The 26,393-nt window shown below is 47.9% G+C and overlaps 1 protein-coding gene across 4 annotated transcripts in view; it reads left to right on the top strand.

The window, feature by feature from the left end:
• The first annotated feature begins 2,072 nt into the window (after nt 1-2,072).
• Nucleotides 2,073-26,393, top strand: part of LOC142470112 (chymotrypsinogen A-like) — a 73,878-nt gene continuing 49,557 nt past the window's right edge. The window contains exons 1-4 of one of the 4 annotated variants that reach the window (XM_075577050.1): nt 2,073-2,171; nt 6,443-6,484; nt 7,157-7,260; nt 21,848-21,927. In XM_075577050.1, the coding sequence (XP_075433165.1) occupies nt 2,120-2,171; nt 6,443-6,484; nt 7,157-7,260; nt 21,848-21,927 (278 nt within the window). In that variant the 5' untranslated portion in view covers nt 2,073-2,119. The remainder of the gene's footprint in view (nt 2,172-6,442; nt 6,485-7,156; nt 7,261-21,847; nt 21,928-26,393) is intronic. The other 3 variants (XM_075577049.1, XM_075577052.1, XM_075577051.1) reach the window with 3 other exon arrangements.

Below are 26,393 nucleotides of genomic sequence, written 5' to 3'. Positions count from 1 at the left end.
AGATTTCCCAAAAAGAATGACCTAGGCGCAAGTGGAGACAAGAGAAACAAACATAGGGTAATACGTTCTAACAATTTAACCACCAGAAGGTACGATATGCACTCACAGCGTGTAAGATATATTCAGGCCTTGTATCCACACTGGGATCTGGAACAATTATGAAGAATCTGGAACATCTAGCAGCTTGTAATCCGCAGCAAGCGTAATCTCGTGCGTTATATCACATGTAGAAAGAGAAGTAAAACACACAAATAGTGTAACACAGTTTAATAAAAATTAATGATTAAATAACAATAAGTAAAAAACTCACACTTTGTGAGTTCTCATAAAACGTTTGAGAATTCAGAGCATCTCACACTCATCAGGGGTTAGTGACACTCTGCTGGTCTTCTAACAGTCTTTGATGTTATCCTTATGTGTACTAGTGACCATTCAGGAAATTTGGCCGGATGCCATAAGTGGAGAAACACTTTATAGCTGCACTATAAATAGTGCCCAGAGCCTCCTCAGTTAGGATGTTAACTCCGTACGTAAGGAACCCCGTGGGTCTCTCTATCTGCACCTAATGTGCTTATAGTACTCACGGTACTTTGGGGCTTAAAGTGTTCAGATTCTCCCTTCTGTTTGCTGTAATTCACGGCCGCATGCAAACTCCTCTGCTCCTCCGGTTGCTCCCGTCCTCTGTGGTCGTCCTGTGACACGTAACGAAGCGATGACATCACTCCGTCTCGCGAGAGTTCTGTTTAGATCCGCCAGCTTACTGTTAGACCAGTGTCCCAATCCTCCTCATAAAAACATGTACAGCAATGGTATAACAGCACAATAGCCACCAACAGCTACCAACTGCTCCCAGATATCCTGTGTTAGCTCTACAGTTGTTTTAAACCACGCCCTACGCGTTTCTCCTTTCGGCTTCGTCAGGGGCTGATCTGACGAAGATGAGAATGAAGATGGCCTTCATCGTGGGTGCCTGGAAAAGGTAAGTGTAATATGTATTTACTGTATTTATTGTGATTCATGTATTTAAAATGGGCAAATGCATTATTATCCATATGTGGAGAATAGTCATTTTGCCCATTACTGTATTGTATGTGTTAGGGGCGGGGGGAAGGGGGTGTATTTAGTTAGAAATATTGTTTATTTTTTTGGATGCACAACATTGGTACCGCAGGTCCGCGGGGACCCCCGGACTCCCACGGAGACCCCCCGCTTGGTCAGTCGTGGACACCCGCGGGACCCCCGGACTCCCGCGGGGTCAGCCATGGACCCCCACGAGGTCAGCCGGGGACACCCGCCGGCCTGTTGTATGGGTGTTGCGCCTGCAAAAATGTAAACAAAGAAATTTTTCAAAGTCCAGCTTTTTTTATCACCTGCCTTTAGCTGGTGAGCTTATTTCAGCGCAACTTTCAAGTACGATAGGTTTGCGTAGCTTAGTGAATCCCGCAGAAGGGCAGAAATAAGCGCAAACAGCTGATCGTACGAGCAAAGTTGGACTTTGAAAAATATCCTGAAAAAAAATAATCAGTTTTAGAGCGCAAAGTGTCTGTTAGCGCGGCTCTGTGAATCGCGCTCGGCGGAACTTCACGTTCTAAGAGGACTTTGCACTATTAAAATGACTTATCGAGAGAGAGAGAGAGAGATGTTTTCTTCACACTTTAGCGCTACTCTTTGTTTGTGTTTGTTTATATAGACCTGGATCGATCGATCGAGATCTATATAAACAAACGATCGATCGAGATCTATATATACAAATGATCGATCGATTGAGAGATAGAGATAGATAGATAATACTGCCCGGATTGCTGCTTCAGTACCCACTAAAACATTCCTCCTTGTACTTTATCACCAAGGAAGTAAGAAAAACCTAAGGGAGTTTCTCGCTTGAAGCAGCTTTGGGCAATTATGTGTTATCTTTCCATGTAGGGTTTCGGCCAAGACAATGTTGCAGCTTTTATGAGCTCTCTCATTGTTATTGTGGAAAAACCTTATGGGAAAATGAGGTATGTGCCTCACTCATACGGGCTCTAAATATAGAGCTGAGCACTGATTGGTCACCTGACAGTATAAGAAGCCTCCCAGATACTATGGTATAAGTGAGACACAGAGGTGAGGAAGGAACATGACTCTCTTTTGGCTCCTGACTTGCGTTGCCATCACTAGGGCTGCCTATGGTAAGTGCAAAGAAACCATTAGTATTTCATAAGTTTACACTAGGTGTGTTGATACCTTCTAGGGCAGGGGCAACCTAATTCAGTCCTAGCATATAGCCATAGCAGTCTGAATTCTCCTAGCATGTTACCTTATGTCTCCTAGTAACACTACCACTCACTTACCTGAATAAACAGTGGTCTAATTCTGAATGCGGTTTCACTTTCAGCCAGCCAAAAATAAATAAACAACTTAAACAGTAATAAATATCAACACAACATCTCGTTTTATTAAATTGATATACTTACCTAAATGCGATCGCTACCATGGCAACGCTTGGCTATTTAAACTGTTGGCAACCGTAGAGGCGGGGCCACCTTGAGAAAGCGTCAGCGTGACGCGAAACGATTGTCGGTGGGCGCTCCTCTGTGACGTCAGCACGCGTGTTGGTGCGGCGATGTCTGTTGTATTGTAATAGAGCGGAGAATAGCCTCTGTTCTATTTAGAGTTCCACCCGGCAGTTTAATATTTGGCGGTGTTCATGAATACACCATGCCGGGTGGAGCTTCCACAGACGCTGTTACTTGGGAGCTGTACAGCACCGACAAAGTTTATTAAAGCAAAAACCGCACGGCAGGATGCGTGGCGGCAGCGTGGAGAAGCGTTGACAAGCGGCTCGTTCGCGTGACGTCGGTGACGTCACAGTCACGTGAGCGCCCGGCTTCCCCGGCTTCCCCGGCTTCCCCGGCTTCCCCGACTCCCCTGAAGGTTTGAAGTGAGGTAAGCGGGGGAGCGGGGAAGCAGAGGGGCACAGCAGGCGCAGCTAGGGGGTCGGGAAGGTATATAAATTGCGCGCGGATTGGAGGGGGGGGGGGAACGGAGGGGACGCGGCTGGATGCGGCTGATGCGCTGACTATTCTCAGCACCAGCCGGAGTAAGTCCCGGTGAACCGGCGGCATTTGCTCTAATAAACTTTGTCGCCACTGTAACTGAATGCTCCGAGATAGCAGCCACTCAGGGACCCCTTCTTTAATGTGGGTATACTACCGAGCGGCTGCAGGACACCATATATTACTATCGCCAATACTCAGCGAACAGGGCTTAACAGCCCTAGATAATCTGTGGTAATAGAGATTGATTTCTTTATGCTAATACAGTCAGCTCATCAACAATTATTGTATGGAGTGAAACAATTGGGCGGCTATCTATTACCATCAATATACCCACATTATCTATCCAGGTTCGCAGATATAGAACGATTCTTTCAAAGGCAGCTGTACACTAATGACAAGCATACATCTCTAATGGCTTTATTTGCATAGACATACCAGCTAGCCTGTTTATAATCACACATGCTATCATCATAGGGGATATGAGCAGCAATTTATTATTCATCTACTGTTTACTGATATGCTATGCTCATTCTTGGCTAAAGGCATTCTGAAGTGTGCATTCACCACTGTCAGTTCACCTAGTGGGAAATAACAAAACAATGTACCCAGAGTTCCCACTGAATAGCCTCATCTCCCCAGCTACACAGTAGCCTCCCTTCCAGATATTTTATTGTATCCAGCGTTGTATTGAAGGACAATTTTAACCCCGTGTTTTTCCTGACAATAGAGTCCAATTAGGCTGCACTCAGTACGTGGGTCTGGCCTAACATGTACCAGCAATAAAACTTGAGTTACTCCATATATACTGTCAGTGAATTACATATCTATCAGATGTGGCATGAAAGTGGTGTGAGTGTCATAACACATCAGTGACAAACACCAGACTCTTTCAACTAATATATATACCACACTGAGGCACCATGTATGCTTTACATCTTATTTTTATTTTTTGACCTTTTTCCCTTGGTGCCAGTCAAACTTAGTTCCTTCAAGCACTACCTCTATTAGTCTATAAGCCAGACTTAGAGGCATTCAGTTTAATACGTGTTTTAAGTGTGTTGAGTGTTACGTATTTCACTAACTATACCCAGATATACTAATAAAGGTTACTACTTTTTAACTATTTGTATTCATCACCATATGAGTGCTTGTTCAAAGGGGTTCTTCAACTTGTCTAGGCAAGTGTACTTCTGTGTTCTATGATTCCTTCACCCCTGGCACCATCTCGTAAACAGTAGCTAGAGCTCACCATCCCCTCCCCTCTCACTCCCCATTATTTTGTATCTATATTCTGTATCTAACCTATCCATATTTGGGCATCTACAACATCATGCAGGCGGGCTGGAGTCAGAGAGACTGCTGGGAGACACGGAGGGAGACAGAAACTGCTGGGAGACATGGAGGGAGGCAGAGACGCGGAGGGAGGCAGAGACGCGGAGGGAGGCAGAGACGCGGAGGGAGGCAGAGACGCGGAGGGAGGGAGACACGGAGGGAGGCAGAGACACGGAGGGAGGCAGAGACACGGAGGGAGGGAGACACGGACTGTGGAAGTAAAGGCTCCGCAGAGTTAATCCTCTTATTTTTTCGGGGGAGGTGTCTCTGTGTCTCCCTCTGTGTCTCCCCAGCAGTCTCTCTGCGGGTCCCAACAGCGTTAATCTTCTGACTGAAACTTGTCTCCCTCCATGACCCCGTGTCTCTGTGTCTCTCTCCCTCCGTGTCTAACTCCCTCCATGTCTCTGTGTCTCTCTCCCTCCGTGTCTAACTCCCTCCATGTCTCTGTGTCTCCCTCCCTGTCTCCCCAGCAGTCTGGCTCCAGTCAGCCTAGATGATGGCGTAGATGGCCAAATATGGGTGTATCCATATTCTGACCTATCCATATTTGGTCAACTACGCCATCCCCAAGCTGACTGGAGCCAGAGTGCTGGGGAGACAGGGAGGGAGACACAGAGACAGGGAGGGAGACACAGAGACAGGGAGGGAGACACAGAGACAGGGAGGGAGACACAGAGACATGGAGACATGGAGGGAGACAAGTTTCAGTCAGAAGATTAACGCTGTAGGGACCCCGCAGAGTTAATAATCTAGAAAAGAAAATTTATATCTAGAATATAGATACACCCATATTTGGGAGACACGGAGGGAAGGAGACCCGGAGGGAGGGAAGGAGACCCAGAGGGAGGGAAGGAGACCCGGAGGGAGGGAAGGAGACCCGGAGGGAGGGAAGGAGACCCGGAGGGAGGGAAGGAGACCCGGAGGGAGGGAAGGAGACCCAGAGGGAGGGAAGGAGACCGGAGGGAGGGAAGGAGACACGGAGGGAGGGAAGGAGACCCAGAGGGAGGGAAGGAGACCCGGAGGGAGGGAAGGAGACCGGAGGGAGGGAAGGAGACACGGAGGGAGGGAAGGAGACCCAGAGGGAGGGAAGGAGACCTGGAGGGAGGGAAGGAGACCCAGAGGGAGGAAAGGAGACCGGAGGGAGGGAAGGAGACACGGAGGGAGGGAAGGAGACCCAGAGGGAGGGAAGGAGACCCGGAGGGAGGGAAGGAGACCCGGAGGGAGGGAAGGAGACTTGGAGGGAGGGAAGGAGACCCGGAGGGAGAGAGATACAGTGGCGGCCGCCTTTATCCTAATGCGACCGCCACCGCAGGAATTTTAAAACCGATGAGGGCGCGCGGCTTCTTTTCGGCCGGTTTCCCACGCCTCGGGCGCTTTCAATGATAAGCGCCATTAGCGCTTATCTGCTGATGCGGCCGCCGCGGGAAACTCCGATACAAAACGGAGAAAAGCCCCGCATTTATCCGGGTAAGTGTTAGAATAAAGGCAGCCGTGACAGTATTGAGGGAGGAAGACACGGGAATGAGAAACGGAGGGAGAGAGACACGGGAGAGAGACATGGGAGAGAGACACGGGAGAGAGACACGGGAGAGAGACACGGGAGAGAGACACGGGAGAGAGACACGGGAGAGAGACAGACACAGAGGGAGAGAGACACGCTGCTGCTGTAGTGCATTAGTTTCTGTAATTTTAATCAGAAGAATAACACTCCGGGGGTCCTTTGGCGACCCCCAGACATTTGTCCACAGCCCAAAGCGGTCACGCACCCCTGTGCCCCGGGACTGGTATAATAATTGCTCATAGATACAATTCTAACGTACAGAGCTTTCCATTGTTCACACATTTCTCCTTCCCGTGTGCAACATATTCACACTTCTCCCGGATCCAAAGAACCAGCAGAACTTGGACCCATAACACCCGTTTGCAGCGGGGGAGACTTGTCTATATAGTGGGTGCCACGCATCAAGGTGTCCGGGTGCTGCATAAAAACAACGTCACACAAAAGAAAATGCATCTGAGAAGACGACGATATATTTTGTAATAATGCGATTTGTTTTCTCCTTTCTCAGGCTGCGGTGTCCCAGCCATTAAACCGGTTACTTCTGGGTTCGGTAAGATTGTGAATGGTCAGAACGCCGTGTCAGGGTCATGGTGGGAGGGAGACACGGAGGGAGGGATACACGGAGGGAGGTTGACAAGGAGGGAAAGAAACCCAGTGGGAAAGAGGCACGGAGGGAGACACGGAGGAAGGGAGACACGGAGGAAGCGAGACACGGAGGGAGAGAGGGAAGGGAAGGAGAAATGGAGGGAAGGGAAGGAGAAATGGAGGGAGAGAGGCACGGAGAGAGACACAGGGACAGAATTGTTGCTGCAGCTGTAGTGCTTTTTAGTTTCTGTAATTTCAATCAGAATATTAACACTCCGGGAGTCCTTTGACCCCCAGAAATTTGCCCACAGCCCAAAGCGGTCAAACACCCTTAGGCCACGGGACTGGTATAATAGTTGCTCATACAGTACATACAATTCTAACGTACAGAGCTTTCCATTCTTCACACGTCTCTCCTTCCCGTGTGCAACATATTCACACTTCTCCCAGATCTAAAGAAACACCAGAACTTGGACCCATAACACCTGTTTGCAGCGGGGGAGACTTGTCTGTATAGTGGGTGCCATGCATCAAGGTGTCCGGGTGCTGCATAAAAACAACGTCACACAAAAGAAAATGCATCTGAGAAGACGACGATATATTTTACAATAATGCGATTTGTTTTCTCCTTTCTCAGGCTGCGGTGTCCCAGCCATTAAACCATTTATTTCTGGGCACGCCAGGATTGTGAATGGTCAGAACGCCGTGTCGGGGTCGTGGCCGTGGCAGGTGTCCCTACAGGTAGGAACCCTATATATTCTTCTAAACGTGGCATGTAACAGCCACGGAAACCGATACACTAGATACCTTTTAAGGAAGGGCGTGACATCGTTTTACAAGGGAAAAATATACAGGGATATGCCAAATATTATTATTATTTATAAAGTGACATGGTACAATGTGGGAACAGCAGTTATATAAGAATAGCCTGGGCCCCCCCCTGGTCCCCCGTCTGCCCACTAGCTCTGGCTATAGCTGTGCCTATCAGGGAGGTTCGGGGAGAGTGTGGGGAAGTTGCGGCAGGCGACCCGGTCACTATTTGCAGGGCGCCGCCATTTTGGTTGCGATCGCGCATGCGCAAGATGCCGCACCTGCGCAGTGTAGGCGCGCAAAGCGGCCATTAGGAGAATAGATCCACGTGGGACTACAGCCCCAGGATGCACTGGGGCGACTGATCACCTGGGCTGCAACAGCCAATGGCAAGGCCGGATTTTCCTACTCTAGAGATTTGATACATTGCACATGCTTGGAGCATGCCAGTCGGAGCTGGGACAAACAAGGGGTAGGGTGTGTATGTGCAGAGGTAGGGTGTGTGTGACCCCTGAACTAGGCCAAAGACCTCCTAAGGCCCCAGCTAGATCCAGTTTCCCCTCAGCTTGTGGTTGCGAGAGGAACCGGCCTATCAGTTAGGGACACGGCCCCTATAGTACCAGGTTGAGTTATACAGCCAGGACACCGCGGCGAACTGGCGATCCGGTTGTCTGGGACTAGACCACCATACTGAGAGAGAGACTATAAAAGGTGGGACTCTCCTGCTGGAAACAACCCTATGCAGAGGTGGACTCCTCACGGACGATGACGGCGTGGGACAAGACGGCCCTTATCTACAGTTGGCTCTACCGGGTGCTGGAGTACTTGGTAGGTACCAACAAGTGCACCAACTATACACATGTTAATTGTGGGCAGTACTGTCTCACACACTTGGGTAGGTTGCTACTTGTGGACACCAGGGTGGTTGGGTGCCCCAGGGCCCCTCAGTACTTTGGGGGACTATCTTGCCAGATGTGTACATGGTGTTGGAGGGTATGGCAATGCGTGGCCTAGTTGGTGGGACTGTATATTGTTATTATTCTTTTTCATGCAGTAAAACTGTTATTCTTATCAGCGTGTGTTTTACTGCATTGTGTCCTGTAATAGGGTTATCCCACATAGTAGGATCCCGTACAGGTGGAGATGCTGTCACCCGACGGATCAGGCCCACCCCAGGCTCCCAGCAGCGAAGAAGCAGGCATCCTGTGAGATGTAGGTAACGCACCATAACCACAGTAGCCATAATATGTCCCAGGGGATGGGGGAAAGTGCGCAACAATTGGTGGCGCTGCTGAGATCTCAGACCTGGAGTGCCCTACTCAACAGTCAAATTAGTAAGCATATCATAACCCCACCATTTGTGTACTCCCGCAGCAAGCGGTCCACGGCTGTGCCCTCGAATTCCATGTACCCCGTGTCATGACTATTGTTGATGTGCGCAACCACACGAGAAAATCTCCGGGTCTGGCCAACACCATGCTCCTAGGTCGCAAATATGACAATGCCTATCGCTGGAGTGCCGTCCTACTGGCAACAAGCAAGAAATATGCTTGGAAGATGCTCCTCAGGCCCTAAGTCCATCGGAGGTATTGCCTGAGATTTACCCCCTCATATCCAGGGCTACCCATGTCCTCAACAGTGTCCACTCTGGGGACCTCCTCAGCAGTCCCCTATTATGCAGAAGCGTCCACCTCTCCCTACAGCCCAGGAAAATGGATGCCCGCAAGTACACCAGTCCAGGCAGACTTACCCGTACCCAGGTAACATTCACCTCAAGAGTTGAAACAGAGACACCGACCCCTAGCTGGCAGGTGAGAAGTTCTACGCAGGTCCCTAGCCCAAGGCCTGAAAAGGATAGTCGCTTATCAAGTGGCAGCTCCACACAGTGTGAGTGACCCTACCGCAACTCGTGGAGGCCCTAACAAAGTCTTCGCAGTCGCAAAATTACAGAAAGCTCAAGGCCTTCTCCGGGATAATGCCCACACCCTTGGGGGAAGAAGGGTTTGAGACCTGGAAAGACCATACTCTTCTCGTGCTTGAAGAGTGGTCCTGCTCTGAGGTAGTCGAGACAGCGGCTGGTCAAATGCCTCTGACCACCAGCCGCTCAACTGGTACGGATGCACCGAGACACAGAGTGAGAAGTCCCCGCTCACGAGTTGGTGGAACTCCTCAACCAAGGGAGAGGAGTTGTACACATTTGTCCGCAGGCTCCAACTATCCCTGTGGACGCTGCTCTCTAAGAAGATCATTTCGGCTGCAGTGGTGGCTCAGTACCGGTTCAAACAAATGCTGAAAGGATCACTATCCTTACACCCAATAGCCCTCCTGATGCAAGGTGTTCCTGCCACCGCAGCACCCCCTAGATACATGGTCGTAATGCGGCACATCAGAAAGCACGAAGTCCAGCTATACTTTCATGCCCCTAAAAACACCAAAGAGCCCCTCAAGTGTGAATCCAAGGGGGCGAAAGCTCCGAAGATCAAAGAGACATATAGCACTGAGGAGGATTCTCCTCCCAAGTTACCTCCAGCCAAGTCCAGGACGTCCGGGAGAGTTTCCCCTACCTATAGGTCCCACTTTGACCTAAGTGGCACCATCTGCTTCAGCTGTGGTCAGAAGGGTCAATTCTCACGGGACTGTCCAGAAAAGGAGAAAACAAACCCCAACTAGGATGACCCATCTGAAGTCCATGATCTGCAAAGTTCAGACAGCAGAAACAACCTCCCCGCTCGCAGAGAGTGCACCAGACCCCAATGAAAAACCTCAGTCGGACGCTTACCATCGTGTAGAATTGGCTGCCACCATCTGTATCCTCGTAGACGGCATATACGCATTGGCGTTGCTGGACACTGGGTCCTAGGTGACCATTGTGTACCAGCTGTTCACTGTTCACATTGTGTACCAGGTCGGTCCGCCTGTGTGTGGATTATCGGAGATAGCACAAATGCTGTAAGGTGCTCCAAAACAGGAAGCAGCAGTAATCAGTGGTATAGTTGCAAAGTCTTATAAGGAGTACCCCTCCAATAATCAGTGTTGATGCTGGAAATTGATGATCCCCAATTGATGTATGACTGGTATATAAATATCCCATGTAGCAATGTAGTAAGGATGATATATAAACCACCTGCCGGTGTCCAGTACTAATATAACATCTAAATATAGGGGGAAGTATACAATGAATGTCCAGATTCCAAATCACAGGGTATAGAACAAAAGGAATGAACTCACGTGAGATGTATGTCCTCAGGTAAATGGTGAGCCCACTGTGTCCAATGGTCCAGGGGTAAGAGTGTGCATCCATCTGTAGAGATCAATGAACAAGGAAAGAGAGAAAAAAACTGAGCACTACGTCCAGTGCTAGTCAGCCAAAAACCACAAGAGTGCGTTCCCACGGAAAAAAATAAAGTTATTTAATGGATCATGGTAACAAACAGTACACCAACGCGTTTCGGACTATACAGTCCTTTATCACCTTGATTTTGGCTGACTAGCACTGGATGTAGTGCTCCGTTTTTTTTCTCTCTTTCCTTGTGGATTATCGGACCCTGAATAATCACACTATACCTGACCAATATACCTTTCGGCTAAGAACTTCTTAATGCGCTGTCGAGTAGCCAATTGTTCAGCATATTGGACCTGAGATCTGGGTACTACCAGGTACCGATGAGTGCAGAAGATCAGGAGAAGACAACGTTCATGTGTCCACTGGGCTTCAGTTCACCCATATGACCCAAGGTATTTGTGGAGCTCCAGCAACGTTCCAACGTCTGATGGAATATGAATCCACAGGAATGCTTGGTCTACCTGGACGATATCATCTTCTTCGGTAAGACTCTGGAGAAACTTGAGGAACGCCTGCTGGAGGTGCTGGATCGATTGGGCCAGGAGGCTGAAAGCTGTCCTTAGACAAATGCTGATTCTGTCACACGTCCATGACCTATGTGGCACACAGTATCCGCAGATGGAATAGCCACCGATCCTGCCAAAATAGAAGCCATGGTGAACTGGCCAAGACCAGAGAATGTCGTGGAACTACGCTCATTCCTAGGCTTCTGTGGCTACGATCGCCGTTTTGTGGAGGGGTACTCCAACCAAGCAAAGGTCCTTAACAACCTTCTCAAAATATACCCCGAGGATACCGGGCGAAAAGCCACCCCCCGCGTGAACACCATTTGGCGACAAGTGGATGGCCGTCTGTGAAACAGCATTCAACAGCCTGAAAAGGAGCCTAACGGAAGCGCATGTTCTGGCGTATGCAGAACCCGTGCAGCCCTACATTCCCCATGTAGATGCGAGCCTCAACAGCCTAGGTGCAGTCTTGCACCAGAAGTAGCCAGCTGGCCTCCGACCAGTGGCCTACGTCAACCACAGTTTGACCCCCAGGGAGCAGAATTATCCTGTCCACAAGTTGGAATTCCTCGCTCTCAAGTGGGCAATCGTGGACAAACTCCATAATTACCTGTACTGTCTCGCCTTCGATGTACGGACGGATAACAATGCGTTGATGTACATACAGGTGCGCCGACGAGTATTCTAAAACTTGCCTTAAACTTGCCTTGGAAAATCTGGGGCTATCATCAACAAGATCCAGGTACATTCTGGGTACATGCTGCAACATTTCAGTGACATTTCTGCAGAGACTAATGGCCCATCGGATTAACACAGCAGGGGTCACGGCAGTCCCATTCAATTTGACTGGGACTACCAGGGACCCCCGTTGTTTATACCAGCGGTGCGCAAACTGTGGGGCGCGACCCCCAGGGGGGGCGCGAGACTGCCAACGGGGGGCGCGGGGTTTACAGAGGCCCTGCGCGCTTCCCGAAGGCACTTAAATTAAGTGCCGGGGGAGCTGCAGGGCCTCTGTACACCATACTTACCCGTGGCTCCGGCGGCTTCCTCCCGGCGTCGCCATGGCAACGCGGCGTCGCCATGGCAACGCGGCGTCAAAATGACGCTGCGAGGTCATGTGACGTCACGTTGCTATGGCAACGTGACGTCATTACGCCGGAGCGAGGGTAAGTTGGGGTTGGGGGGGGCGCGGGAGTGAGGGGACAGCCGGCAGGGGGGCGCAGGGAAAAAAGTTTGCGCCCCCCTGGTTTATACGATGGGCCATTAGTCTGTCTGCAGAAATGTTACTGAAATGTTGCAGCATGTACCCAGGATGTACCCAGGATGTACCTGTCACGGTTGGGCTCGCCACAAACCTGGGTCGGACCGCGTTGCTGAGGTGGGGTTTTATAAGCACCGACCTTAGACCGCGCAGGCTGATCCGGATTGCGCAGTTCGTAGTCGTACGTAGCAGGGTCGGGGCTGGAGAAGGTAGCATCATCAGTGGACAAGCCAAGGTCAGGACTGGAGAGATCAGGGAAAACGTTATTCAAGCAGGAGTTCGGCAACGGGTAATCAGAGGTTCCCCGCCTCAGCTTAGGAGCGTGAGCGAGGGCGTGGGTTCTGCGCATGCGATGACCATGGCCCATAGTACTGGTCTCAGGACAGGATAGTCAGACCGGAGTGGGCACGCCGCCAGGCAGCACTGGTAAACCAGTGCTTCAGCGCAAGGGTCCAGAGCGGCCTGTGCAAGGAGAGAGAGAGCTACAGACCTCAGGACTCGTAGATTGGCCTCTGCAAGGGTAGGAACAGGAAGCAGAAGGATACAAGGGAGGTACTCCGCTTCAGCACAGGGACCAGGACATGGCTACTGCTATGTAGAATGAGTAGCAGGCCCCAGGAACCAAATAGATATGCTCTGCAGAGAAAGGACAGCAAGCCTCAGGAAACCGGGAGCTGAAGTCAACACTGGAAAGACCTCCGCTTCAGCACAGGAACCAGGACATGGCCACTGCTATGGAGAATGAGCAGCGAGCCCCAGGTACCGGTAGATAGGCCCTTGCTGTGGTAGGATAGCAGGCACAGGAAACAGGGAGCTGAAGTCAACACTGAAGAGACCTCCGCTTCAGTACAGAAGACAGGAACAGGCAGCTGCTTGCGACTAGCAGCCGACCTCAGGAAACAAGGATCTGAAGTTAACACGAAGAGTACTCCGCTTCAGCACAGGAAACAGGAACAGACCTCTGCGTGAACTAGGAAATAGAACTAGAGAGGTTAGAACACAACAGAGCCAAGCCTTAGGGCTTGTGGCAGAACACTTGTGACAACCAGGAAGGGTTATGCTCGGCAGGGAAGCATTGTGAGAAAAATGTCTTTAAAGGTCAGTGAACCATTAGCAGAAGGGGCGTGTTGCAGCACTGCTTTAATGAGTGGAGCTGCAGCAAAGATCAGGAGCAGTATTCCAGGGCTGCATATGTCTGCAAGGCAAACAGCAAACTAAGGTGCGGATCCGTTACAGTACCTGGGTCTTGTTGGTGATTGACCCAGATTTGTTTTAGAATACTCGTTGGCACTACAGTACTGACGTCTGGCAAACTGGACGCCACCATCCACAGATAGCTGGCGGCAATGTCAAACTACCGGTTCACATTGAAGTACAAACCGCGGCCCCTGAACATTGCAGCTGATGCTTTATACAGAAGATCGGGACTCGATACCACCCCAGACAATGACCTCTGGGAGAAGATCCCTGGACCAGGGATGCAAGCTATGTGCTCAACAGCAGCTGTCGTGGAAGATAAAGTGCCCTTCTCAGAACTGAGGGTCGCGGATTCCTTGACATGCCAATCCAAGGCTAATCCTGCCGCCTATTCTGATCCAGAGAGGATGAATAACACCCCAGACAAGATCATCGCGTGGAAGGATCTAGTGCAATATCAAATAGGGAATCCAGTGGCTGGCATTATCCGCCAGGCTGTGAAGCAAAACAAGCCCACATTACTGAAACGTGCCCCAGCGACATGGTCGCCATACTAATGCGAGAAGTGGACAAATTTGAAATTGATAACAGTCTACTCTATTGGGTGGTACCGTACCATAATCACTCAGATAGAAGGCAACTGGTCCTGACCAGGAACATGCAACATATGGTCCTGAGATTTCTGCATGATGAATATGGCCATCTTCATGTAGAAAAACGCCTTTGGGTTGATACGAGACCGGTTCTTCTGGCCACGGATGCGAGAATCGGTAGAATGACACTGCCGCCGATGCTCACGGTGCATCCAACACAAGACCCTGCCCACCAGAGCCGCACCAATTGCTCACATGAAGAGCTCGGGTCCCATGGACCTGGTGTGCTTGAATTTCCTGTGTATTGAACCAGACGGCCAAGGCATCGGCAATGGGCTTGTCCTCACAGATCATTACACCCGGTATGCCCAAAACTTCCCCACCAAAGACAAGAAGGCCATCACAGTGGCGAAGATCCTGTGGGAGCGATAGTTTGAGCACTATGGCCTACCCAACCACCTACATTCAGACCAAGGGTGTAAACTCATCAGAAAATTACTAAAGTTGCTAAGCATGACCAAGTTCCGAATGACCCTTACCATCCGGAGGGAGATGATCTACTGGAGAGGTTTAACAGAACCCTTGTCGATATACTCTGTACCCTGAAAGGCTCTCAGAAATGTGAGAGGAGCAAGCATGTGAAAGCATTGGTACATGCTAAAACTGTACCCACCACGAGTCCACAGGATTCTCTCCCTACTTCCTTATGTTTGGGCGAGAAACCCGGCTACTGGTAGACGTGCGTCTGAGGGTATCAACCGACGGGTTACCCAACACAACGCACTTCCGATATGTACAACAGCTCCAAGAAAGCCTGAAGCAGGCCTATCAACTAGCAGAAAGTCTTCCTCTCAGCTGAATGCTAACAACAAAAGGCGATATGACCATAAGGTCCGTCACCAGGAAATTCGCCCTATAGAATCAGTTCTTCTCCGTAACCTCAGGATCCCCGGGAAACATAAATTGGCTAACCGTTGGCGAGATGGATTGTTCAAGGTCGAGTCGCAGATGCCAGGCCTCCCAGTCTACCGCATAAAAGCCGCGGATTAACAGGTAAGGGTCTGGTACTGGAATCATCTCCTGCCTATCCGACAAGTGGGAGATGATGAGCCAGAAATAGAGGCTACAAGACTGGACGGTAAGCCAGAAGTATCGGAAGAAGTTGAAAAGATAGTAAAAAAAATAAAAGGAATAGGATCCTATGGAGGGACCCTCTCAAAGGGCACCCAGAAATCAATGGGCACCTCCCGAAAGAGCTAAAGGTAATGGGCCCAGTTTGTTAATTGTTTTTTTTTTTTTTTTTTTATGATTTTCATTGCCCATTGACTGCTAATGTATTAATCTGTGCCTGTTTATGGTACATGCTTTTGTATTAGTGTCCATTGACTGCTATAGTAGCTTATCATGCCCATATTATAGGGGTATGATGTACTACTATGCCACTCAATGGGTACAGGGTGGGTATAGTGGGTTCGGGGTGGGTGGTTAGGGGGAGTGTGAGTTAACCGTTTAATAAATATAGCGGTTATTAACCGCAAAGGTGATTAAGGGGTTAGGGGCCATTAGATTATATTTTTTTATCTATCGTTGCTGGCATCGGAGGACATGGCCCTGCAGTATGATGACGAGGATGCCCTTCATGTTGGCAGGTGTAAGAAGAACGGTTTTTATTTACTTTATTTATGCTGGCTAATGTTGTGTTTAATAAAATAGAACAGTACAATAGGCTGATAAAGTGAACTGATGTCCCAAATTTCTATTCTGTTGCAATCAGCTTGATCACTTAAGATTAAATATATCAGCTAGCGCTCTTGCCCTTAATAACAGTAATAATATACTGTCTCAATTTAAAAAAACACATACAAATACCATATGCAACAGTCAGTGTCCAGTCCAATTCACAGATGGGAAATGCAGCTCCTCCAAGGTGGATCCAACCCTCGGGTCCAAAGGCAACTACAGAGAAAAATAAGAAAAAAAGGGCGCAAAACCCATAGTGCAATATGTAAAGTTTTAATGCTAAAAACACAGTTAAAAACACTTACAATATGTAAGTAGATAAGAGGCACATCTAGGATGGTTAATCTGTAACTTGACTGTGAGCAAGATGGGATAGCCTCAGTGTCCGTCTCTTGCATGGGGAGAGCCTCAGTCCTAGACACCATCCTCCTGGGTTTGGCATTGCTACACTCCTGCTTCCGCATCTCGTGTCCTCGCGTCGTCACTCTGGGGGTTGGGCTCAGGGATGGTATGCTGTCTCTGGCAGTCTCACAGATCAGACTCAGGATCCTCCTGCTCTGCTTCACAATTCAGCAGCCTTGGTAGAGACAGCCCTATGCGTTTTGAGAAACACTTTCTCTTCGTCAGGGGCTCTGTATCTACAAGGCTGCTGGTCTATCTATTTATTGGTAATTCTAAAAGCCATCAACCAATAGGTGCAATTCACATTTAATCCTCAATAGCTGTTGTATGCAACTAGAGTGTACTGGATCTAAATGACCAGTAGATGGCACTAAAATATTAAATAAGAATAAATATAGTAAGTATTATAACACATCTTCCCACAATTGCAATTGACATAAGATAAATTAGTATGTTTGCATAATATTCAAATAAATATATATTATAATAAATCTCTTGAGGATCAATAAAAAACTATAAGTTTAACATTCTCTAAAAATATTAAATATTATATTATTCATAATAAAAAATTATTTAAAACCAATATCAATACTTTTACTTACTAATAACATTGAATCCAACAGCTATAGAGTTTACATTAATAATAATAGCATACATTATACTGGAGTGTACATAACAAAAATAAACACCTATCAAAAGATTAAAACACATTTACAACCATATTTATAAAAAGGCTACCAAATCTATGTCTTCATTTAGGCCATTGGGCGACATTGTACCCAGCTCATATATCCAATATGTCTCCCTTTGTCTGAGTATCATTATTCTATCGCCACCATAATCACTGCTTAAAACATGTTCTATCCCCAAAATCTTTAACCCTTTGGGGGTCTTTATTATGTCTAATACAAAAGTGCTTTGAAACACCGTGGGTCATTACTCCTTTGAGTATATACCCACGGTGTTCCAAAAAGCGTTGTTTCAGGCTCCTTTTGGTCCTGCCTATATATTGTAGGCCGCACTCACATTATAAAAGATATACGACATAAGTTGTATTACAATTTATCATGCTTTTAATGTCATAAGTTGTCATGGAATCCCTTGTTTTAAATGTGGTAGCCCCATTGGATATATGACTACACGTGATGCATCTCCCTCCACATTTAAAATTTCCTATAACTGGTTTTAATACTTGATTTATGTTCCCATCACCACTGATTTTGGGAATTTTAGATGGTGCCAATTCATTTTTAAGTGTTTTGGCACGTCTATAAATTATCTTTGGCCTATCGGTAAGTAGAGGTGCTAGTATGGGGTCACATTGAAGAATGTTCCAATGCTTCCCCATAATGTGGCTAATGTTTCTAGAAGCTGCATTATATTTAGTAATGAATAAAACATTGTCATTGATATTCGTTTCCTTGTCTTTATCTTTCTTGTTTTCCAATGTACAGACCCTATCTGTAGCCAAAGCTTTATCTTATTCTCTATTAATATGTCTGTCCTGGTGGCCTTTATTTAATAATTTAATTCTAAGTGCTGCAGATTGGCTAATAAAATCCTCCTCCCTACTACAATTTCGTCTTAATCTTAAAAATTGGCAATATGCTATGTTAGAAATCCATCGCGGATGATGATTACTTGCTGCATCTAAATATTTATTCGAATGTACTTCTTTAAAATGAGTCTTGGTTGTTATTAAATTAGTGTCGCTACTGGATATGGCCAGATCTAAAAATGTAATATTGGTTGGACTGTGTTCATAAGTAAATTTAAGATCAAAAGGGTTAAAATTGATAGAATCTATAAATTTATTTAATTCTGTTTCGCTACCATTCCATATAATTAAAATATCATCTATGAAGCGTTTAAAAAATATTAAATTTCCTAAAAATGGATTATTTTTCCAGATGTAGAATGATTCCCAATAACCCATCATTAAGTTTGCGAAACTTGTGGCAAAGGTAGTCCCCATGGCCGTACCCTTCTTTTGTAAGAAAAAATCATCCTGAAATTTTAATGTTGTGTTTAATAATGGGCAAATAATCAATTATCCATATCTGACTAATAGTTATTGTGCACATTACTTTACTGTATTTGATTGGTGGGTGGGGAAGTGTATTTATTGAAATGTAGGCCATGCTTTTGTTTTTTTAAATACAGGTATGCTACCGCAGGCCAGCGGGGAACCACGGGGACCACCCGAGGACCCACGGATGCCCACGGGGACAAACCGAGGATCCCTGAACGCCCACGGGGACCACCTGAGGACCCCCGGACACCTGCAGGGACCACCCAAGGGCCCGAAGACACCTGTGGGAACCACCCGATGCCCCCAAGACACCCGTGGGAACCACCCGTGGACCATGTTGGGGCCCACGTAAACCAGCGAGGACCACCTGGAGGCTCACGGAGCCTAGAGGGGACAACTGAGGACCCCCAGACACCCGTCAGAAACCCCCAGGGCACCCTGTGGGGCTTGCGAACACCCGGGGGGACAACCCGGGGACCCCCGCCGGCCTGTATAATTAATCATGTTTTAAAAAATAAATTATGTTTTTATGTGGGGGTACAGGGGGTGGGTTGTATATTGTTGTTTTATATATATTGTAATGGTTTTTGGTGGTCTAGGAGGTGCTAGTAGCGCTGTTGTGTGTATTTGTTTATATTGTGGGTAGCGGTGGTGGGTGAAAGGTGTATTAACCCCAAGGAAGGGTGTTTATGCCTACCGGGTGGGTAGCGGGAGGGGTTAGCCCCTTCATTACCTTAGCGAAATTAAGCGGGTTAAGTCCACCCGCAAGTCCACAGCAAGGCCTAAACACCCACCAAGGCTCAAATACCAACTGCTGGTTAAGCCCTTCATTGCCTTAGCGGCCGGCTGCTAAGGTAATGAAGTTGCCTGTAAATGCATCGGATTCATGCCGGGGGTCTGCGGTGCTGATATTAATGGATATCAGTTCCGGAGTCTCCCGGCATCAATCCGATGCAGGAAAAATTCATTTTTTTTCTAAATGCCGTCTCGCCGCTTATCGGCAGCTTCTCACCACCTTCTTGTCAACTTTTTTGTGCAGGACGATTTGGAGAGGAAATCTCCATTCTAGAGCGGCGATCAGCCTCGATAAGCTGATCGGGGCTACTAGAATTGTGCGAGTTGGAGAAGCTTGTGATAAGCCATTTATCGCCATGCATTTGTCGGATTTTTTTTTCCGGCAAAAAACCCCGGCGATTTTTGATAAGCTGGTGATAAGGGGCTTATCGCTGCTTATAGTATGAGGCCCCAAGTCGGTCATAGTCATGTTTACCGAGATGTATAACTTGATGTAAAGCCGATTCATGTGTTAAGTTGTACCCATGACACTGCATTTTTTATTATATAACGCTTTGTATGGTTATAGTTATGTGCCCAAGGGTGGCCATTGGGTTTTTCACGAAAGGGAGAGTAAAGCCTTGGTCCCCCCAGTCCCCCATCTGCCGCCAACCTCTGGCTGCAGCTGTGCCTGTCAGGGAGGTTATGGGAGAGCATGGGGAAGTTGTGTCAGGCGACTCGGTCGCCAGAGTCTACCGGCGGCTCTCCTTGCAATACGCCGTCATCTTTGTTGCAATCGCGCATGCGCAAAATGCCGCTAATGCGCATGAGATGGCCATTAGGCGAATAGACCCGCAATGGGCTACAGCCCCCTGGATGCACTGGGGCGACGTATCACACAGGCTGCAACAGCCAATGGTGCGGACGGATTCTCCTTCTCTACAAAATAGATACATCGCGTGCGCTTGGAGCACGCCTGTCGGAGCTGGGACAAGAAAGGGGTAGGGTGTGTATGTGCAGGGCGTCTGTGACCCCTGCACTAGGCCAAAGACCACCTTACGCCCCAGCTATGCCCAACTCCCCTTAGCTTGTGGTTGCAACAAGGACCAGCCCATCAGTTAAGGACATGGCCCCTATAGTTCCAGGTTTATGGATACAGTCCAGATGCGGTGGCGAACTGGCGATCTGGTGGTCTAGGACCAGACCACCATACTGAGAGAGAGACTATAAAGGTGGGACACTCCTGCTGGACACCAACCAACGTGGAGGCAGACTCGTCGTGGAAGACGATGGCGTGGGACCGGACGGCCTTTATCTACAGTCAGCTCTACCGGATGCTGGAGTACCCAGCAGGTACCAACAAGTGCACCAACTATACAGACGTTAATTGGGAGCAGCGCAGAAAGTGATTAGCCACATCATTTAAAGTTGGGTGGGTCACACACTTGGGTGGGTTGCTACTTATGGACACCAGGGTGGTTGGGTGCCCAATGGCCCCTCAGAACTTTAGAGCACTATCTCACCATGTGTGGACACGGTGTTGGAGGGTACTGAAGGGTACGGCCGTGTGTTGCCTTGTTGCTGGGACTGTATATTGTAATTATTCTTCTGCATGCAGTAAAACTGTTAGGCTGCGCTTATAGTGCCGGCGACAGCGACGTCACGGCAAAACAATTGCATTGCCGCCGATGTGTGCGCTTATAGTAAACATGACGCAATGGCGCGACAGAGCGACGGATTGGTCGCGACCGCCGGAAGTCATCTCTATTTGATTTTCCAGCGACTGTAGCCTGACCGTCGCATCGCCGGCACTATAAGCGTAGCCTTATTCTCATCAGCGTGTGTTTTATTACATGGGGTCCTGTACTGGGGTTATCCCACATAGTAGGATCCCATAGAGGTGGAGGTGCTGTCACCCGACGGATCAGGCATACCCCAGGCTCCCAGCAGCAAAGGCCAAGGCCTCCTGTGAGCCGCAGGTAATGCACCATATACACAGTAGCCGCCATATGTCCCAGGGGGCGCGGGAAAGTGCGCTACATAAGCAGAGTAAAAAAAAATATACTGTGTGGATTTATATTGCATGAAGCAGGTATTTGACGCGACGCGACCAAAGTGATTAACATTTGGTTATTTTTTGCCGCTGATGGCGCAGATTGAGAAATGTTAGGTTAGTCAGCGCCGGGATCCCAACTCCCATCCGCACGGACACGTACAAACCAAATATAGCCACGAGCTACAAACTCGGTCAGCGGGGGGTCAAGTCCTGACCCCGGACACCATATTGCTAACCCATGATTGACGGCTGGAAACTTATCGGTAAAAGGCTCACCGCTCTTAATCCAGGGTTGGTATTATCGGGGAATGTTTCTATAATTATTAGTAAATTACTCCAGCCGCTCCTCTTATAGATCCCGATCCAATATGGGGTACCAAGTCTAGTTGACAAGGGACACCAGCAGATTATTTTTCAGGATATCCCTGCTTCAGCACAGGTGATGCAGTCATTGACTGAGCCACTGATTGAGCCACCTGTGCTGAAGCAGGGATGTCCTTAAAACTTGACGTATTGGTGGCCCTTGAGGACTGTAGTGGCCCAACCAAGCAATAGGGTGAGAATACAGGTAAGCAATACACCAACTTCCATTCATTTTGATGTTTGATTAACAGTACCACCTTGGAATCCATTTCTGTGGGGGATCTCTCATCAACCCTAACTGGATCATCACGGCCGCTCACTGCGATGTCCGGTGAGTATCTCAAACCTGCCTGGGGATGTGTGAGATTAGATCTTTGCGTGACAAAGAAATTGGGGGAGTGAAATTGCCCGAACAGCTGTATTTTCATCTTCTTATATCTGGGTGTTTTGCACGCGCCTCCTTGGGATTTGGGGAGTCCACCGAAGGATTTACATGCCTCACGTATTATAATCAGCTATTCAATTCTGCAACTAAGTGCATCATTTTTCAGACTCTCTTTTGCTGCTGTAAATCCCTTTGCCTAGAAATCTGCATCAACCACAGGTTCAGATGCACCAAAGGGGGCTAATATTTAGCGTCTTTTCCTCCATTCATATAAATGCTAACTCTTAGCACCGTTTTGTGAATATGAGCCACATTGTATCTGCAGAAAAACTGTAAGAGAATTTTAATGAAACAGAAAGAATCCCATACAGTAGCATTGAATCAGGGCTGTTTCTTTGTTACAAAGCTGCAGGTGCTCATGTTAGTTTTGCACAGTAACAGAGGGGAGACTTTGCTCTTCCTGGATAGCCTTTTAATAATGTGGTACACGTTAAATGATTCTTTATATCAGGAGCTGCCTAGGGAATCATAGTGATGAACAGTACTTGGATTTAGAGACTGTTGCAGGGTACATGCAACCGCACGTGGGTTTCTTGAAAAGGCTTATTTATTGAGCCTTAAAAATATGGCACACAAAAATAAAACAGCTTCTTTTCAGCATATAGAACAAACAGAAAATAAGTCCTGAGCGGGGCTTTGCCCTTTCCCAACAGGGGCTGTTCAAAGTCCAGGGTAACAGTATAGCAAAACAGTGCATCAAAATAGCATAGTGAAGACAGACCTTAGCAGTAGTTCTCCCTCAGCACTTCAGTATCTCACTGGTTCAGACAGGCTGCATGTGTGTGCAGCCTGGGATTTTTAAAGCTCCTTGATGAGGCAGCTGGGAAAAGACTAATTGACAAGCCCTTCCCAGCTGAATGTTAACCCGGTCACTGCTGCACTACAGACTTAAACATAGGTCTGCCAGGCATAGTGCTGGTGATGTTTATTCACCCTGCCACAGAGACAGAGAAAATCATCCCATTTAGAGTTGGAACAAGCCTACTAAAGTCAGGCTCAATGCTTTATTGCTGGAGCCACAAACAAAAAAATATTGTGGACGTATTAATGTCACAGGAAAACATTTAGAATACAACTTTAATAACTCAATACATAACATTGAATATTGTTCAATACTGTCGCGGCCGAGTTTATTTGAGCGGGATGTCCCGGGCGCGCGCCGAAGCCTCGGAGGAGAGGCCCGCCGATCGGGGCTTCCCCCTCTCCTCTCCGGGTCCGCCGGGTCCCCCGGAACCCCCCACCGCCGTCCCCCACATCGCGGGACCCCAGGGCTCCCTTGGGGAACCCTGGGCACGCGTGCAGGGGGCGCAGGCTCCCGATGACGCGTGACCGCGCATCGGTTATGCGCGTCACACCGAGGGGATGCGGCTCGCAAGCCGGGACATCTCCCGGCTTGCGGAACGAGCCGCACTCTAATAAAGTGTGCCGGTAGTGTATACAAAAAATAGATATATTAAATTTAAAAATAAAACATGGAGGATGAACCTATGTGATTACAGGAGCCAAGGATGGAAAATATCTCTTAATATTGGGTAACCGATGGATAGATCTGTTTCCTTAGATTGTATTTAATAGTGTATTTTTGCCCAATAAATATCAAAGTATATACATTATATATATAGAATATAGAATAACTAAGTGCGCAATAAAACCCTATAATCAGACAATGTAGCATTAAAAGACCTTAAGGAAAAGCTATTCCAGCCTCCACCCTACGCGTATCGTCTTGAAAAAGACTTCATCAAGGGTATCCCATCTTGGTGGAGGCTGGAATAGCTTTCCCTGACTCTCTGAGTTCTTAGCTCTATCTGGCAATATTGGTTTAGTATTAGCTGGACAGTGTATGCCGATTCCTCCCTTCAACGGGTACAAAAATGCGCTGACATCATACTCGCAATCCTGGGAGACTGGAGAGATAGCCAGGACAACACTGGAGGCAGCTGCAGACAAATCTGAGCCTGTGCGGAGTCTCTGTGTTCCAGGTGGAGCCAGAACCAACTAGCCGCCATACAGATCAGCAGTGAGGAGAGGATCTTGATATCCTACATGCCTGTTTTATCTGCTACTTTGTAAGTAGCCTTTTGCGCATTCTGAAGAATACAAGCATACTTCACCATATTTTGCTTCTTTTTTATTATTTCAGATTCATCTTCATTGGTTTTGTCCATATGCTATTAATTCTTCCCTAATACTTTGCAACAGTTTTCACTTATCACTATTTGCGCCTGTGGTTTTTCTCTCTCGTGTGTGTGTGTGTGTGTGTGTGTGTGTGTGTGTGGTGAATACTTACTCTTAATCTCAAACCAGCATAGCCAGCAACCAACCTCGCACTGATGATACCCATCAAGGTTGAAACATGTCTGTGAGTGGGTTTACTGGCTTTCCATCTCACCCCAGCCTTTGCTTAAAAGCTGTGTTTAAAGCAGCATGCATTGGCTTATGGGTTGCTCGTGTAATATGAATTTGAGACAAAAGGTGGCACTGTGTGCTCATTTGCATGTCATTTCCCAGAATCACTTGCTGTAGTGGAAGTGCTGTGTGATGGGCGATAATGGTGAAAGACAGGGTTGCTGACTAAGACATGCAAATGAACATACAGTAATATTTACAGTTGCTATATATATATATATATATATATATATATATATATATATATATATATATATATATATATATATAGCCAGTGTAACCTACCCCACACTGAGGAGACCTATTAAGGTCGAAACTGTCTGTGTGTGGGTGGGTTTGCTGGCTATGCATCTGTAAGGGATCGGGGGACACGTGCCTCTCAGCGGGTCCCCGTCACCTCAGCTCCCACTGCGGCTGTCAGCTCCTTTCCTCTCCTACCCCTACGCCGTGCCGCTCTTCCGCGGTGCACCCCGCAACCTCCCGCGTGCGGCCGGGGCGCGCGCACGGCAAGCATACAGAGTGTGCGCGCACCTGATCCTCTTACTCGTCCTCCCGTGCCACTGGCTCCGCCACCCATTGGCTGCAGGCGATTTCAACTGCTCACCTCTTTGAATCCCTCCCTGCTCACCTGGACCTATCCCTGGGATCACTCAGACAGGCCTCCGCTCCACCCCTTGCTACCATTGGTCCTCCTGCATTTATAACCTCAGTCTACCCACTACTTCCTCGCTCTGCATAGCTCTTCTGTGACTCCTGTGTGCAGCTGTCTATGTCAAGCTCTGTTCTCTGTTACAGCTCTTGTTCCTGTCCCTGCCCCTGTTGGATACCTTTTGATTTGATCTTTGCTCTTGTTTGACTCCATGTACCTCGCAATCCCTGGACTCGGCCTTGGACTTCACTACTCTGCTTTCTCCTGCTCCAGACCCATGGCTCTTGGATATTGACCCTCTGACTTCTGGAATCCCGGTCTCAGCAAGTATATCATTAACCCTTTCTCACCAGGCCCAGCAATGCACCTTACCACACCCCGGGCACACCCTCACTGCTCTGGGTGCGTGTTATACCCTTACTCACTTCAGTACTGGGGACTGGCCAGGTCTGCTGGCATACAGGTGTTACATTATGCAGAGCCCAACAAAAGCAGACCCCCCCTGAGGTGGGCCAAGGTGTCTGTTGCAGGGTACATGCAACTACACACTTGGGTTTCTTGACAAGGCTGTTTTATTTTGCCTTGAAAAATATACAGCACACACAACAAAAATAGCTCTTTTTCAGCAACAAACAAAAAAGGCTTTTCCTTCATCAAACCCAACAAAACAATTTCTCTTTAGCAGACAGTTTATAAATATATATAGCTACCCTTTTTCTATGCAGGGGTCAGACAGTTAACAGTTTCACTACTTTGCTACTCAGACCTTGTTTTCAGGAATCACTTTAGCAGCTCACTCCTCTCTCATCAACAGCAAGCTCCATGTGTCTACAACCTGGGTTTTAACACACCTTGATTAGGCAGATGGGATCCAACTAATTGTCCTGAGGTTCCCAGCTGAAATTAACCTAGTCAGTGCTGCACTGCAGACTAGACATAGGTTTTCCAGGCATATAACTGGTGGCTTTTATTTACCCTGTCACATTCCTCCCCTCTAAGTGTGTGTCTGGGGCAACGCATGGCTAAAGCCCGACCATCCACCCTTTCTCTAGAAAAGAAGTCAGCATTTACGTTCTCTTTTCCCGGCCTATGCTGAATCTCAAATGAGAAGGGTTGGAGGGCCATATACCACCTTGTCAATCTAGCATTGGAATCCTTCATGCTATTTAACCATTTCAGTGGAGCATGATCCATCACCAAAGTAAAATGGACTCCTGCCAGGTAATGCCTCAAAGCCTCGATTGCCCACTTTACTGCGAGGCACACTTTCTCAATCACTGAGTAATTTTTTTCC

This window comes from Ascaphus truei, chromosome 19, assembly GCF_040206685.1.
Source record: "Ascaphus truei isolate aAscTru1 chromosome 19, aAscTru1.hap1, whole genome shotgun sequence".
Classification (NCBI taxonomy): domain Eukaryota; kingdom Metazoa; phylum Chordata; class Amphibia; order Anura; family Ascaphidae; genus Ascaphus; species Ascaphus truei.
The sequence above is the reverse complement of the archived record's forward strand: the minus strand, read 5'-3'. Positions and strand labels throughout refer to the sequence as shown.